Source organism: Notechis scutatus, chromosome 4 (genome assembly GCF_049901735.1).
Source record: "Notechis scutatus isolate UNSWTSFEM ecotype Mainland chromosome 4, rNotScu1.2, whole genome shotgun sequence".
NCBI classification, from domain to species: domain Eukaryota; kingdom Metazoa; phylum Chordata; class Lepidosauria; order Squamata; family Elapidae; genus Notechis; species Notechis scutatus.
Window position 1 is genome coordinate 96,378,945 of NC_142012.1, and position 15,963 is coordinate 96,394,907.

Below are 15,963 nucleotides of genomic sequence, written 5' to 3' on the forward strand. Positions count from 1 at the left end.
CTGGGAGTTCTAATCCCATCTTGGACATAACACCAGCTGGTGACCTTGCCACAGTTGCTCTCTCTCAGCCACAGGAAGAAGGAGGCAAGGTCAAATCACTTCCAAAATGTTGTCAAGAAAACTGCAGGGTCTTGTCCACATACCAGTAGTTGCCGAAGTCAACAGTGCCTTGAAGGCACAGGTGTGTACATATACAGATACATACCTTCTATGGTTCTTTTCCCATTTTTTCCACTGTTAAGTCAACAATAATAATAATATATCCACACATATGTAAAAGGAAAGCTCCTTTTGATATGGATCAGGTGTGTGCTTTTCTGAGCTTTGCTTTATGGTTTGCTTGGTTTTTTGCTTGTTCAATTTGACAAACGAAGGACACTGCTTCTTCAAAAGCCTTTTATTTTCCTTCACCGTTATTGTTTTACAATACAAATTTCACCTTTTTGAACACACAAAAACCCTACAGAAGATAATTCTGTTTCACGTAAAATACAGAATGAATATATATATATATATATATATATTTATATAGATATAGATATATATATGCTTCTTCATTCTTAAAAAACTATCTTTTGTTCTGCACATTGGCAAGTAGAGGGTAGAATACTTCCCCCAAACAAAGTATGTATGGCAGGATTTAAAATTTTAGAATTACATGCAGTTTCTGCACAAACCTGTTTTTAAATAAATCAATTGTTTTTCAACAATATTTTCACTTAGGGAGCAGACATTGTTTGTAATTTGAATTTATTTTTATTTGTTTATACTTTGAAAAATAAACTCACAATAAGGAAGTCATGGCTATTTTCTTGCTATAGTTAAAATCCATGTATGGAGTAGACAATAAAATAATTTAAATAGTATATTTCATTCTAACCTGCTCACAAAGTGTGAAGACGCGATTATCATATTAGATTCCCCCCTTCCCCGCCCAATTTAATCATCTGAATATTGCAAACAGATTTCCAGTTTAATTTAGATATAAAATTTGATAATGTGTACAATACGTATAATCTTGGTTTTGTGGAATACTTTATTTTAAACAAAAGTTTGTAAAGACTGCCTACTGACCATACTATCAAGACAAGAAAGGCACTAAGAACAGACAAATCTTTCTCCCAAGAAGCATTTTTTTTAAGTTTAACTCTTTTCTCTATCATGTAAAAACCTTTTTAGAATTCATTTGAATGCATTATCTTTTGAAAAATAAAGTTAGGAAATACTTAGAAAATCACTTTACAACAGAATAATTTTTTTTTTGCACCGTTTGACACTGTCACTGCAGATTTACAAAATCAATGATTACCAAACCTTTCTGTGTCTATCATTTGTAGCTTCAGTGAAACAGATAGAAAGATTCCTGTATATTTATCCCAGTCAGGTATTTAGAAACCTTCATATAGACATTTGCTAGAAAATGGCTTACAGCCCAATCTTTGGGGCAAGAGATATGAAAATTATGTTTTCCCAAGAAAATAATATGCTTCATTCCCAGACTTGACTGGAAAGACCAGAACTTATGATATAAAAGCATTTGTTTTTGTTTTTTTTGTTATGTTGCTGCATCATATACAAAGAAACATGGTGATGAGCAATGCAAATCCATAATCTATTAACAAGAAATGTATACAGTGCATGATAAGTTACCATAACTTTATTGTTGTCCGTCGCAGATCCTTTGGAGAAAAAAAAGTTATCACAGTGCTTACCAGGTAAGAGATTAAAGTCAGGGTAATGGTTAAAAGGTAGAATCAAGGGACCAGTTCAATTGCTATGGAGTCACATCTAGGTGAGTTCCGAGCACTTTTAGACAGTTCTCTCGCCATCTCCTTATTGTTATCTGTTATGTATCATTCACCAGTTTGCTGTATTTTGCTGACCGGCTCAGATACAAAGCTTGCCAGGAAAAAGGCCAATGATAGGAACGTGGTACAATGCCTTGGACATTCTTTTCAAAGTACTGGAAGGGTCTGTACCACCACACCTGTGCAAGAAGATTAGTCTGAGAAGCTTCTTTTAGCACCTGGAGGAAAAAAAATATTATAAACAAGCTATTTAGTTAACAGCACTCAGAATAATGTACTTATTCTTCAGGAAACCTATAAACCTTTCTAGTGAAATTCACACTGCTGTCAAGTAAAGATCTTCTCATTGGGCCCTTCCAATACAGACCTGTGCTTTTTTAAAAGTAGGATTATTAGAGGAGGTGAAAAAATATTGTGGCTGGGAGCTCCCTCCGTAAACAGTGGTGTTTCTTAGTTTTATTTATTACTTCTAAACACACACACCCTTAAAAAAAATCCCAATTTATACAAGGCACAAGAGGAAGCAGGTTACAGAAGGAAGGTTAGTGCTTATATTGTAACAACTCTTATTGTAAAAATAGAATGAAACGGAATGCAGTAAAACTAATGAAGGAGAGAAGGAAAGGTTGTACGAGTTTGGCAGTCTTAAAATGTTGCTAATAAATACAAAAATGTACAGGCATCTAAATACCTGTATATACATAATGGTGTGTATATGGCTCTCTTTGTATCTCTGGAATTTCAGAGGCCTTAACCAACATAAGAGAGCCAGCCTGGTATAGTGGTTAAAGGTACCAGGCTAGAAACCATAAGAGACTGTGAATTCTAGTCTTGCCTTAGACATTAAGTTAACAGAGTAGCCTTAAACCAATCACTTTCTTTCAATAGCAAATGCAATCAAGCAAATTCCTGAAGTTTTCAATGAAGAAGTGAACAGATAGAAAGTGAATAACTTTGATTTCGGACTAGCCTGCAAAAATGAGTAAGAAGTAGGGCTAAACTCTGCATGCTAAATGCAGCAGAGATGAATAAACGGTGACCTATTGATTTGATTGCAGAGTCAGAAGAGATGCCAAAACAACTCTGCAAGGGGAATTTTAAAAAATAATAATAATCTAACATTTGTGGTTCAGACTGATTGGGAGTAGGTCATGTGATCAGATATTGTAAGAATTACTTAAGACATGAGTAACTGCAGACCTTAAGAGCCGTGGTGGCACAGTGGTTAGAAAGCAGTACTACAGGATAACTCTACCGACTGCCAGCAGTTCAATCCTGACCGGCTCAAGCCTTCCATTCTTCTGAGGTCAGTAAAATGAGGACCCAAGATTGTTGGGGGCAATATGCTGACTGTAAACTTCCTAGAGAGGGCTGCAAAGCACTGTGAAGTGGTATATAAGTCTAAGTGCTATTGCTATTAAGCAATTGTCACTGCAGTTTTACATACTGCCAAAACCATATGGGTCAGCCTAACTCTCAGTAGAAGACTATTCTGCAAAGTGGAAAAATGCCATTCTTAGGCTCCTATATTATGTCTACCTAACACACTTACTCTCCAAAAAGTGGTCCTAGTTCTTCTTGTAAGTAACCCATCAGAAGCCCTGATGGATGATCTTCAACCGTCTTGTTCACCCTTGCCTCCTAGTTTTTCTTATTACATAGGAAGAGGCTCTAAATAAGCTTGTGGAAGTTCAATTACCTTCAAAGTTACACTGAAGTACATAACTTTACAAGTGACAGGGAGCAGATCAATATTCATTTGGTAAGCACAGTTTTCAGAACATATTTTATCACCTGCATCATGTTATTATGGGATTTAATCTTATGACTAAATTTGAGATGATGATACTGGCATCAAAACCTAACTTGTCAAATTATCTGTTACTCCAAATAGAGACTATTATTATCAAGGGAATAATAATGGACTTAGTCTTATGACACCTATAACACTTAAGATTTTTTTCCCTATGAACGAAACGGAGACTAATTATAGAGTTATGAAATAGACGAGTTCACTGTATGTGTTGTCTATTTAGCAGCATAGCATTTTTCTACTTTAGGAACGATCTTTCCCCTTTCTTCCACAATCCTTACAGAAATGTTTTTGTGGGTGACTCATGTGAAGCTTTCAGTCATCAACTGTATGATGGATTAAAACTCGTAGCTTCCCAAATAGCCGAAATGGGTCTTTCAACTTATTCTTCCTTCCAGCTACCTTAGAATGACTGAGGCATGAGAAAACAGTGATCTGTTACCCAATATCCAGCAGGCCAATCCCCCAAATACTTTGAGAAGAGAGAATGGCCACAAGGACTCCAGTGTGTGAAAAAGAGGTCTGTATACAGTCCAACATCATGGCCTTTATACACTGCTCCAATGCTTGTCCAGCCTTCTACACATAGTCCTTGACATAGGACTACAACTGAGCCCAACAATTCAGTTGCTAAGCGAGACTTAACCTCAAAATCTTAACCTCAAAAAACCTAATCCTTCAAGTGAGACATTAAACTATATATGGGGTACTATACGAAGGAGGGATGCAGCCAGAAAATAAACTGGTGCTGAAATGATCATTATACTGGACTGGGCTTGAGCAAGCTAGACCCACCTAATAATACATTTTTACAGGGGAAAGAAAAGAAACTCACTTGTTGATTGGCCATGGTATGATACCACCAGAAAAGTCTTGTAGTGATGTAGTAAGCCACCACCACATCCACAGTGTAGTGATCATGAGCTAAGAGAATACAGAACATCCCGACTATGCTGAGAGCCCAGCAAATCCAATGATACCACCAGAATCGCCGAGGTGAATCTGAAAATAAGGAAAAACACAAGGCCTCAATTCATGAATACTTTAAACACATAATATCTTCATGCACAGGAATTAAAATGTTTGCTATTCTGAAAACAAGATAAGTCCCAAGTAGAATAGGGTGAGCTGTGGTGGCTGCATTCCACTGCCAGAAGTTTGATCCTGACCGGCTCAAGGTTGACTCGGCCTTCCATCCTTCCATGGCCAGTAAAATGAGGAGCCAGATTGTTGGGGGCAATATACTGACTCTGTAAATTGCTTATAAAGGGCTGTAAAGCCCTGTGAAGCGGTATGTAAGTCTAAGTGTTATTGCTAGTGCTATGCAGAAAAGCAAAGGACATAACAGCAGTCTTCATATGCTTGAAGGGCTATCATAAGGAAAATGGCCCGGACTAATTCTTTGTGGCTTTGAAGAGGGAGATTCAAAATCAAATGAAGGAAGAATTTTCTGACTGTGAGAGCTATTAAGCCATGAGTGGGGAACTATGGCTCTTTTATGATTTGTGGACTTCAACTCCCAGAATTCCTGAGCCAGAATAGCTGGCTCAGGAATTCTGGGAGTTGAAGTCCACAAATCATAAAGGAGCCATAGTTCCCACCTTTATATTAAGCAATGAAATACCTGCCATCTGGAGCCGTAAGTGCTCCATTATGGGAAGTATTTTAAGCAAAAAATTGGAGAGGCATAAATTGGAGCTAGTATGAGATTCCTGCTATATGCATAGGATTGGACTAAAAGGTCCAGTCCAAGACACCTTCCAATCCTATGATTTCCATAACCTAAAATGATCCTAAATCCACTTTGATAAACGTGTTTTGGAGATCTCAACTGAAGATATGTATTTTTATATCATTATAGCGTTATCTTGCTTTTTCATAATCCAAGTGTTGGATTACAAATTCTGTATTTCCAAACCCACACGCTTCCCCAACCAAGTTGAGAGAGCTGGTGTATGATTAACTTAGCATACAAGTAACTTGTACATTAGCACCATTTTGCATTTTATTCTAGAGAGGGAAAAGTCTCTCTCATATGTATGTATGTATGTATGTATGTATGTATGTATGTATGTATGTAACTTTATTTTTATTTTTTAAAGTGAACATTTCAGTCTAGTTCAGTGGTTCCCAAAGTGGGTGGTACCGCTCCCTGGCGGGCGGTGGGATGCCTTAGGGGGGCGCTAAGAGGCAAGAGGGCCGGCAGGGGAGCGCTAAGAGGTGGCAGGGGGGCATTCGAGGCCCTGCAGGATCACCCCGTTGCACCGCTCCGGAGCCGGCGCCTCGAATGCGGCAGCTCCGATGCACCGCATTGTAATGGGCTCCAGGAGGAGGAGGACAAGATGGAGTAAAGCACACTAAATTTGAGTGTGCTGCACAGGTGCTGCAAGAGCAGCGAACAGCCATGGATCCGGCTGTGGTGGGGCCTGGAGGGTGCGCACGAGAGGAGAAGGAGGGGAGAGGGAGAGGGAGGGAGGAAGCCTCCGCCATGGTTTGCGCTTATTCCTCAGCCAACCTGGATTTCCAAAAACTCGCCAAGAAGAAAGAAAAGAAGCTTCTCACTCTCTCAGAAAGTCCTGCGTGCTCTACTCAGGGCTCTTTGCTGTCCTTTTTTCTTCCTTCCTTTTGGAAATCCGGGCTGAGGAACAAGTGGAAGCCACGGTGGAGGCTTCCCTCTTCCCCCTCTTCCTCCTCTCATTCTTCAGCCAGCCCAGATTTCCAAAAGGAAGAAAGAAAAGGGGACAGCGAAGAGCCCCAAGGAGAGCACGCAGGGCTTTCCAAGAGAGTGAGAAGACACAGACAGGGAGCGAGAGAGAGAGAGATACACAGAGAGAGAGAGAGATACAAAGGGAGGGAGAGAGATTTGGCTCAATTCAGCTCTGTCTGCTCCCCCCTCTCTGTCTTTGCCCAGTTTTGCAAGGATCCAGCAGCGATCTAAGGCAGCAACCTCGTAGCACTGTGAGGTAACAGCCTGACTGTCACTCCTTTTGGAATGCAAGGTTTATTTTTGTATCTTTCCAGAGACAGAAAGAAGTGGCCAAATTTCCTTACAGTTATTCCCTGGGAAGGGGGGTGGGGAGTGGGGGACAAGGAGGGAGGAAGAGGCATAGAGAGAGAGAGAGAAAGTTAGAAGAGAGAGAGAGAAGGAGAGGGAGAGAGAAAGAAAGAGAGATGAGAAGGAGGAAAGGAGGGAGAGGGAGATAGAGGGAGAAAGAGATGGGAGAGGGAGGGAGGAGAGAGAGCGCAACTTGTTCCCCATAGAAAATACAGAAGACCACAAAACCTGGGGGGTCATGTAACTCAGTGGAAGTGACATTGAGTTGCCATGCCCACCCATGTCTGTTTTATTATACCTAATAATAGATATTTAACTGATAAGCATTCCATTTTAAATACAAGCATGGTTTACACCAGAGATATCAAACTCGAGGCCCGTGGGCCACATCCAGACCATGGGGTGCTTAGATCTGGCCCGCGGGGTTGCCCTGGAAACAGCAAAGGACCAGCCCACGGTGCCTCTGTCAGCGAAAATGGCTGCCAATCTCCGTTTTTGGCTGGGATGGCCTCCTGCAACCCTCTGCCAGCGAAAACACACATGGCCCTCCTAACCCCCATTTTCACTGGCACAGAGTTACAAGAGGCCGTCTCAGCTGAAAACGGAAATTTGCTGGCAGAGCACTCGGGCCACCACAGCTGGCCACGCCCACCCTGGCCACACCCACCCCAGCCCGAGGTCAAACACAACCCTGATGCAGCCCTCAATGAAATTGACACCCCTGGTTTACATTGTAGAGTACTATCGTGACTGACATTTTAACAAGTCAGCTAGATGCAGCAATAATTGGATTGCTAATTTACATAGTTTAAATCTAAATGTTCAATCTACAGCACAGTTTGATTTTTGTGGTTAAATTAATCTCATTTCTGCAAGTTCTGCTACTGAATTAATTTCTTGTCCATATTCTAAAAATGAGTGGATGGAACCAATAGAAAGCTTTGATCAGCAAAACAGGAATGGTGATTTTATTATTTTATTTATTCCTCCTGATCTAGAAAATTCTTCAGACTGTACTCCACGGAAGACTTCCCAACCTTGTGGAGTAGATTTGGAAGGAGCATAAAAGAAATAATTTTTCCTCTCCACATTCTGCTGATGGGAGTTTTTTAATTGATAAAGGAAGACCAGTGGATTCCACTCAGTGTCTTATGAGAGAACAAGTAGTTTAAAAGTGTCACTTCTTGATTATGTAGAACAGAAACTATTATAGGTAGTCCTTACTTTAACTGTGATATTTGAAACCAGCAATTACAACGCTAAGCAATGCAGTAGTAAAGCATGATTTTATGTGACTATGCCAACTTGCAACAGCAGTTCTGTCAGTTGCTGTCATTAGGCAAATATCATACAGTTGCAGGTTCGCACAGTCACGCGATCACTATTTGCAAATTCCATTGGCTTCTGCATTGACTTTGCTTGTCAGAAGCAAATTGGGAAGGTTGTAAATGGAAATCACATAGCAATAGCACTTAGACTTATATACCGCTTCATAGTGCTTTACAGCCCTAAGTGGTTTACAGAGTCAGCATATTGCCCCCAACCATCTCAGTCCTCATATTACCTCATGGAAGAATGGAAGGCTGAGTCAACCTTCAGGCGGTCAGAATTGAACTGCTGGCAGTCAATAGAATTAACCTGCAATACTGCCCTCTAACCACTGTGCCACCACATTACTGTGGGATGCGGTGATGTCATAATTATAAACTAGTTGAGAAGCACCTGGATCATGATCATGTGAACTCGGGAACCATTATGATGGCTGCCACTACAAGGAACAGTTCTTAAGTGCCCCTTGTTCAGCACCATAACTTCAAATGATTGCAGAACAAGTGGTTGTTCAACAAGGATGTTACTTGCGTAACAGTAAAAACTAAAATGTTATGTTACTCCAGTTGCTTCAACATTATTCTAATTTCATTTGCTTCAATTATAACTCAGTATTTTTAGCTTTGAAAAAAATCTTATTTGGGACTGAAAATTAAGAAGTCCTGTAGCTCACTCCTAGGAAACAAGTACTGTATGATTAAATCTTGTCCAATTCATGCAACTGTTACTAGTAGTCATAAAGTTTGGTAAATACTGATAGAATAGGTGCAATGTAGCAAATATAATATAGAGCAATTACAAAGCATTGTTACATCAATCTATAATATATATTTCTAGATCATTGAAGGACATTGATCAATATCCTTAACAAATCTTCTCCGAGTTGCTTTATTTGGGGGATAGTTATAATCTATAAAATATACTTCTTAAAAAAACATATAATAAAGATATAAAGCTTTGTGAAGGGCAGCATCTCGGCAGAGTGATCTCAATTAATCAAATAACATACAGTGCTCTATAGAATAATGGAGGCACTTACACTCTTTGATAAATAAGTATGTCAGAGTTAACATCACCGTATGGCCGCTATATAGGTAGTCACCACACATGTCATGGGCTCCTGTGATTGACAGACCACCCCCGGCAAGCAGCTTCATGATCCTTCTCATGTGTGACTCCCAGTCGCCAAAAAGCTTCAGAAAGAGGAAGGGATAAATCAATGTGTTAGTTCAAATGTGCCTAACTGTAAAACATTGCACTGCAAATAATTAAATTTCCAGGCCACTGAATGAATCAAGCAGCAGAGGGAATAAATAGCAATAAAGAATTTTGTTCCAACACAAAGGCTCATGGATTATAGCATAAGCTTGAGGGAGGTACATTTCACTATACAAAAGCTTTTACAAGAATGTGTTTGCGAATCGCAAATTTCTTCACAGGTTTTAAAATTACAGATAACCCTTATGAAAACTGCACAGGGAACTTTTCTTTACATAACCACAGACGGTTTTTTTTCCTCATCATGAATGTTTCATCAAAACAGAAAGTAGGAACTTAAAATCACTTTCATTGTTCAACATAAATAGGTTAAAATATCAGAGAAGCTACTTGTTCAGCACAATCATTTTCTTTCTTTCTATACTATAATCAGTCAAATGACAACAAGAATTTTGAATCACTGTTTAGGTGGGGAGAACTGACCTATCTTCTTTGCAGATGGATGCTGATTAACAAGAAATGGTTGAAATGAATACTACTCTTTTTGGATAGAAATAAACAGATGGCAAATCCAATCTCACAAAGTTAGGACCAAATTTAATAGATTCATTCCTCATTTGTATGTGTACTTTTCCTATATATTGGTATTGTATGATATTAAGAAAACTAGAGGCTACAAATGATCCTGCAGGAAAATACTGGTCTAAACCCAAACAAGTCCTACACACATATCTACATTTTCAAGGTTAAAACATCACTAACACACTTATCCTGTTTCTTTGAAAATTCTAAGTAACAATGCCATTTAGGTGGCATCTCAAAGAAAAATGTAGATGAAGTTGCTCACATATGTTTACGACAGCTATAAAACAACGGTTTCTAATATGTTGCAATATTTTCTGGGAAGTTAGCAAGAAAAGTGCAATACATTGTAAGAACCCAATTACCATGTTTTTAAGAGAGCTGACAAGAAAATAAACTTTAATTCCCCAAACTCATAAATGACAACTTAAACCCACTAGTCATAAATATGAATTAAGGCGGAGAAAGAAGATACATTTGGCATTCATTGTGTTTATAATACTGTAACATTACTGTTATCAAATTAATAAAAAAACCTTATTCTATAACCACAAAGTTAGATAATTAATAGGAGCTCCTACTAGATAATTAACAGCTCACTTCTGTTTTATGGACATGTCTGAAAATATTTCACAGCAGTTACAAAGTCAACAAATCAAATTAAAACAAATAAGTGTTCATTAAATATTAATAAGTTATATTCTTTTAAATCTATTTTCCATTAAAATAGTGGCTTCCAGAATTTAATTATGTTCATTGTTGTGGAGAAATCAGTTCTTATGGACTTCCAGTGGTGATATAAGGACGAACAGAGGTGCTGAAGCCCGCCTGCGGTTCTTCTTAGCCCTTTTTTGCTGTTGGTACGATCCCTTGGGGTGCACGAGTCCCACAGAGAAACGTGCCAGTGTGGGGAGACTCGAGCTGCGGTGAGGGGGAGGCAACCCCTACCACAGCGAAGAGAGACCCAGTAGAGGCCAACAAGCAAGAGACCTTCAACAAGTAATGGTGGTCCCGAAGTCCAAACTGTCATCTACGAGAGGAAGCGAGTGAGTGACAGACTGTGGTGGTTAACGGAGAGAGTTTGTGCGAGGAAATAGTTCTTTTAAGGATTATATTAGAATAACTAAAATCAAGAATAGGAATTAATGTCAGACCTAATGCAGGCATGGCTTGTTTCACAGCTTTTCAGACATGTGAGTTCCTTCACTGAAAACCTTCAAGAATCAACCATGGTATCCTTCTGGGACTGGTTCAATATGGATACTGTTTTGCACTGGTTTTCCTCCTTCCTCCATTAGTTCCAATTGATGCTGGTCCAGGGGAGAGGTCCACTCCTTGGCCTCCTCTACCTGGGATGCTTTAGGGTTCTGTTCTCTCCTCTTTTCTATTTATCACCTACATCACACTGCAGGGTGAGATCATTCAATAGTGCGGGGTATGGTATTATCAGTTCACAGATCATCAGTTAATGGATTTAGTTATCTGCACCTCATACTGGGCAGGGGATGCCATTCAAGTGCTTACCCCGAGCTTGGAGACTATGAAAGATTCAACTGGGAGTGGGGGGGTGTACCAGCTTAGACTCATCCCTGGTAAGACAAACTTTGAGCCTCTGAATTCCTATGGGTTCTCATCATCCTTGCCTCTTGAAGAGGTAACATTCCCTAAGACAAGAGTTATACAAATTGGTGGTCAGAGGTCCTTAGTGCTAGCACTGATGATGTTACCTAATTTGGGTAATGAAATATCTGCAAGAAAACAGCCAAGCTCAGAGAGCACCAAGGACCCTTCCTTTCAACAATGAATTACAAATATTCTCCTTTATTGGTGACTTGGTGATCCTCCTGAGGTCCTGCTCAAATCCTGTCATGACTATGGCAGCCATTGCACAGCTTTGGATTATCACCAATTGTGTCCCTTCCTGGATTGGTAGGCCTTGCTTACTTAGTAGTCTTAGTTAGTGTAATATACTTTGCATAGAGCTGCTGTTGAAGACCACTCAGAAGTTGCAACTGACCCAGCATGTTGATATGTCAACTGCACTATCAGATTAGATAGGATGGGCACGTTCCAGGCCTCTTCCCTTAAATGTTGCTAAATATTACAGAATGTCTAAGAAGCATCTTTTCCATGGTGGCTAGACTCTTTGGAACAGTTTATCTTGTGAAATTCAGAGGGCCACATCCAATTAACCTTCTGTAGGGCTTTGAAAAACCTCTTCCATCTTGTCTGATTAAAATTTTGGTGTGGACAGAAAACACAATTATTAAATGGCTCTGTTTGGCACTACATCTATGTATCCAAAGAAGTCTTGTGCTTCTACTAACTATCAAGCAATTTTTCTGGATGATAAATTGTGGAACTATATTAAGGATGTTACCCTAAATTGATTACAGTTATTTCTATCAGAATACATTCAAATATGGCAATTGGAGAGTTTATAAATTCCTTCAAAATTCAAATGCCGGAATGCTCTGGCCTTCCTGAGGGATGAGATCAATTCTGACAGTCTTTCTTGGCTTTGAAGCTGGGAATTTCATGGGTCTATTTCAATGTGATAACCAAATGATTGCCACGATAGGATAGCAGAAATATAGAACTGAATACTGACAGAAACTGTTTGTCTGGTTGAGCAAAAGAAAATTGAGTAATAAGCAATACTGACTATCTGTGGAAAAAAAATTGGCCAATTATCTTGGTAAGAAATTCATTAGTCACTCTGAGCCAGCTCTTTCAGAATGTCTAAGAAAATGAAAAAAAAAATGCTGTTAGATAATGATAGTAAAACAAAAAAAGGTTACCTTTGGCGAACAGTTGAAATGCATGCCAGGTACTGGGAGCGTCGTTACATATATTGTAATACAACGGTATAAGTATAATGTGCCAACTATACAAAAAAATCTTCTGCCAATAATAGACCTGAAAGGGGAAAGAAAAGGTAGAGAGAACTGTATATCATTTGAAGGGCTTCAGAATATTGTAAAAAGAGTGTTTTCCACAAGACACCACTCCGTTCACACCAAAAACTACTAAAAACAAATCAAATGAAATATTCCAAATTCACAGAACTAGAATAGATCCAAGAAGACTGTAGTTAGGTAAGAAGATTCTTCAAACTGTTTCGACAGTAAGTCTGGTTCTTATGTTTCTTTTCTACATAACCAAAATAGCAGAATTATTGGAAGTTTTCCCAAAGAGCTGCAAAAACTTACTGAACGCAGTGTGGGATGTAATCTGGAATAATATAGTGTTGAGGGGCTGTATGCATATTCACAGTATTCTCCAATCAAATAAATGAATTTATCCCCCATTTGTAGGTTTTTAAAGTTTTTATGAGCTTTTAAATTCACTGTGCAGATTTGCTCATTTTTTCCATGCAAGTTAAAGGTGGTGCATTTATTTTTAGGATAGCAAGAGGCTGAACAAAACTGAGCTGAAATAACAAATTACACTAAGAAAAAAAGTAATTTCTCTTCCTAACCTTTGTTAGTTATTCTGCTTTTAGTCCCCATTTAGAGACCTTTTGCCATTTTTTTTAAAAAAATGATTTGCTTGAAACTAAATATGTTCATGCTCAAACTCTCTATTGCTTTTATGAAAATGTAATACTTAGTTCTAAGGCCTCTTTCTAATTCCTCTGGACAACTTAAAAGTTCAGACATTTTTATCTATTATAAGACATAAAAGATATTTCCTCAGATTCTTTGATTTTTATCTCAATAACTATTTCATGTAAGCTATTCTGAATTTTTATTAACAGCCTTAAAAGACAACATTCCAGTTTAAGAGAAAAGTATAGGTAACAAGTCCAACTAGTAGAAGTAGCTAACTGATTTTAGATATTCTGAAATAGCCCAAATAGGTTTAAAACGTGCCTAGAACTTGGATGGTGACCACCCAAAAATACCAGGAAAGAAAGTTAAACTGGGAAGTTTAAAAAATTCTAAGAAGAAAACCACTAGAAACCACTTTTATATCATTATCAAAAAATAAAATTGGGGAGAGTTGGAACTCAACAGAGACTTTACTTTTACTGTTGATAGCAAAATGTTTTCATCAGATATAGTTTCCAGATTTAGCATACTTATAGCAGTCACTGAAATCAATGTGATTTCAGTTAATATCTATGTAGTATGACAACATACAAAAACAGCCAAGTGAATGTGTGTGTGTGTGTGTGTGTATGTTCATATTTATAATATTTATATTTATAAAATAAATATCAAGTATAAATATCAAGCTGAACAGATTGCAAAGATTTATTTTGGGAAAACTTTTAGATGCTTTCCACTGAAAGGGCAATGTACAATTTACCACTAATGCTATTTTACAAACTTTTTGTGCAGGACTCTAAAATGCTTGGCTGTAATATGTAGGGAAGCTGTTATCCAATCATCCATTTAGTGTACAAAACTAGTAATACAGTTTTCTTGGATCAAGACCATTATATAAAATATTAATGGATGCTCTCCCTCAAAACATTGCCATATTTCAAAAGCAAGCACTCCAAAATGTTTTTCGAGTTGGAGATTGCATAACAAATACTTGGCTTTTTCACAAATCACATAATGCAACTTTTATTACAAGACGTTATGTCAGAGTGAAGGCAGTAATCCAACGTTCTCAATCATTTTGTCAAAATTTCTCTTTTACAACCAGGAGAAATATTTTTCAGCATAAGATGAACCAATGGAAATTGAAATTAATGGGATTAACAACTTTATGTTGCTTTAAGTCAACCTTTATTTATGTCAACTTTGTATCAACCTTTCTTCCACAGATATGCTTGCCGGCTTAATTTTGGGTTTTTGAAATCTTCATTTTGGGTCTTTGAAATCATGAACTCCACCGATTCCTATTTAAGAGTGAAACTCCAAATTTCAACATACTTGCTTTAGATCAGGGGTAGTCAACCTTTTTATACCTACCGCCCACTTTTGTATCTCTGTTAGTAGTAAAATTTTCTCCAACCGCCCACCGGTTCCACAGTAATGGTGATTTATAAAGTAGGGGACAAAACCCCTACCTCCCACCATGAAAGCTGGAACACCCACTAGTGGGCGGTAGGGACCAGGTTGACTACCACTGCTTTAGATGCTAAATACAATGCAACAAGATTATGAAAGTCTTCGTCTGGATATAAACCAGTTTTAAGAACTATTTTACCCAACTTTATAGTCTTTTAACTTGTATAAAATCACCTCCCCTGTCCCATTCAGGGCACATTTATCACTTATATGAAATCTGCAAAATATATCTTATTTTATCACAGCTGTCCCAAGAAAGCTTTCAAGAAAAAAAAAAAATCCCAATGTAACATTATGGAGGCTGGACAGTCTGCATGTTCTTTGCTTCTTTGAAAGCCCAAATCTTATGATGAGATCAAGAAATATTCTTGTATAATGATAATTTTCCCTCTCCTCTACTTTATATATCCTATCCTCAACCCCACATATTTCAGAAATGCCACACTGCAAAACTTTTCCCAAATTTCCTGAATTGCAGGGAGTATACAAGAGTCATAATACTTATCTGGACAACACATTTCTCTATCATATAGGAGAATCTAATTGGATCTCCATTTTATTTTCTTCTTCACACACTTGAAGGCATCTTCATCCTTTCTCATCTTAGGGAATCCAAGATTTGCAGAAGTTACTTGCTAAAGCTAACCTTCCCAAAAATGAGAATTGCATCCTTTAAAGCTAGATTTGATATTCGTCCATTTGCACTTCTTCAAAGCATGTATAATAAAATGGCAAATAGTAAACTTTACTATTTTATTAATAATAGTAAAGTCCTTGTAGCTTAGCATATCTGCCCATGTGATGATGAGGAAGTTAAATGATTTCACAAGTAATTATGCTGTTGCTATCAATTTTACAGAGATATTAGGCAAATCTATATTTTGCCCCTAAACAGATAAATTCCCAGGAAGTTCAGATGGATTTTATATGAACCTTCTCCTTTAGGATCTAAAACCATTCATTATATGTGGAATAGCTAAATTTTGGGTTGCCACAATAAAAGTAAGACAAAACTGATTAAAGACATAATCATCTTAGATTTAAATCATTATTTTCCATTTGATACATCTTAACTAGTAAACCGTTAGGGGATATATAGTTTTTATTCTACACCTGTTAATGTTTTCCATT

General features: G+C 38.0%; 1 protein-coding gene across 10 annotated transcripts in view; it reads right to left on the reverse strand.

The window, feature by feature from the left end:
• Positions 1 to 382: 382 nt before the first annotated feature.
• SGMS1 (sphingomyelin synthase 1) overlaps positions 383 to 15,963 on the reverse strand; it is an 81,444-nt gene continuing 65,863 nt past the window's right edge. For all 10 annotated transcript variants that reach the window (XM_087964148.1, XM_087964146.1, XM_087964142.1 and 7 more), the window contains 4 exons: positions 12,607 to 12,724; positions 9,045 to 9,198; positions 4,457 to 4,623; positions 383 to 2,026 (listed from right to left, as the gene is read on the reverse strand). In XM_087964148.1, coding sequence (XP_087820274.1) covers positions 1,847 to 2,026; positions 4,457 to 4,623; positions 9,045 to 9,198; positions 12,607 to 12,724 — 619 coding nt within the window. In that variant the 3' untranslated portion in view covers positions 383 to 1,846. The remainder of the gene's footprint in view (positions 2,027 to 4,456; positions 4,624 to 9,044; positions 9,199 to 12,606; positions 12,725 to 15,963) is intronic.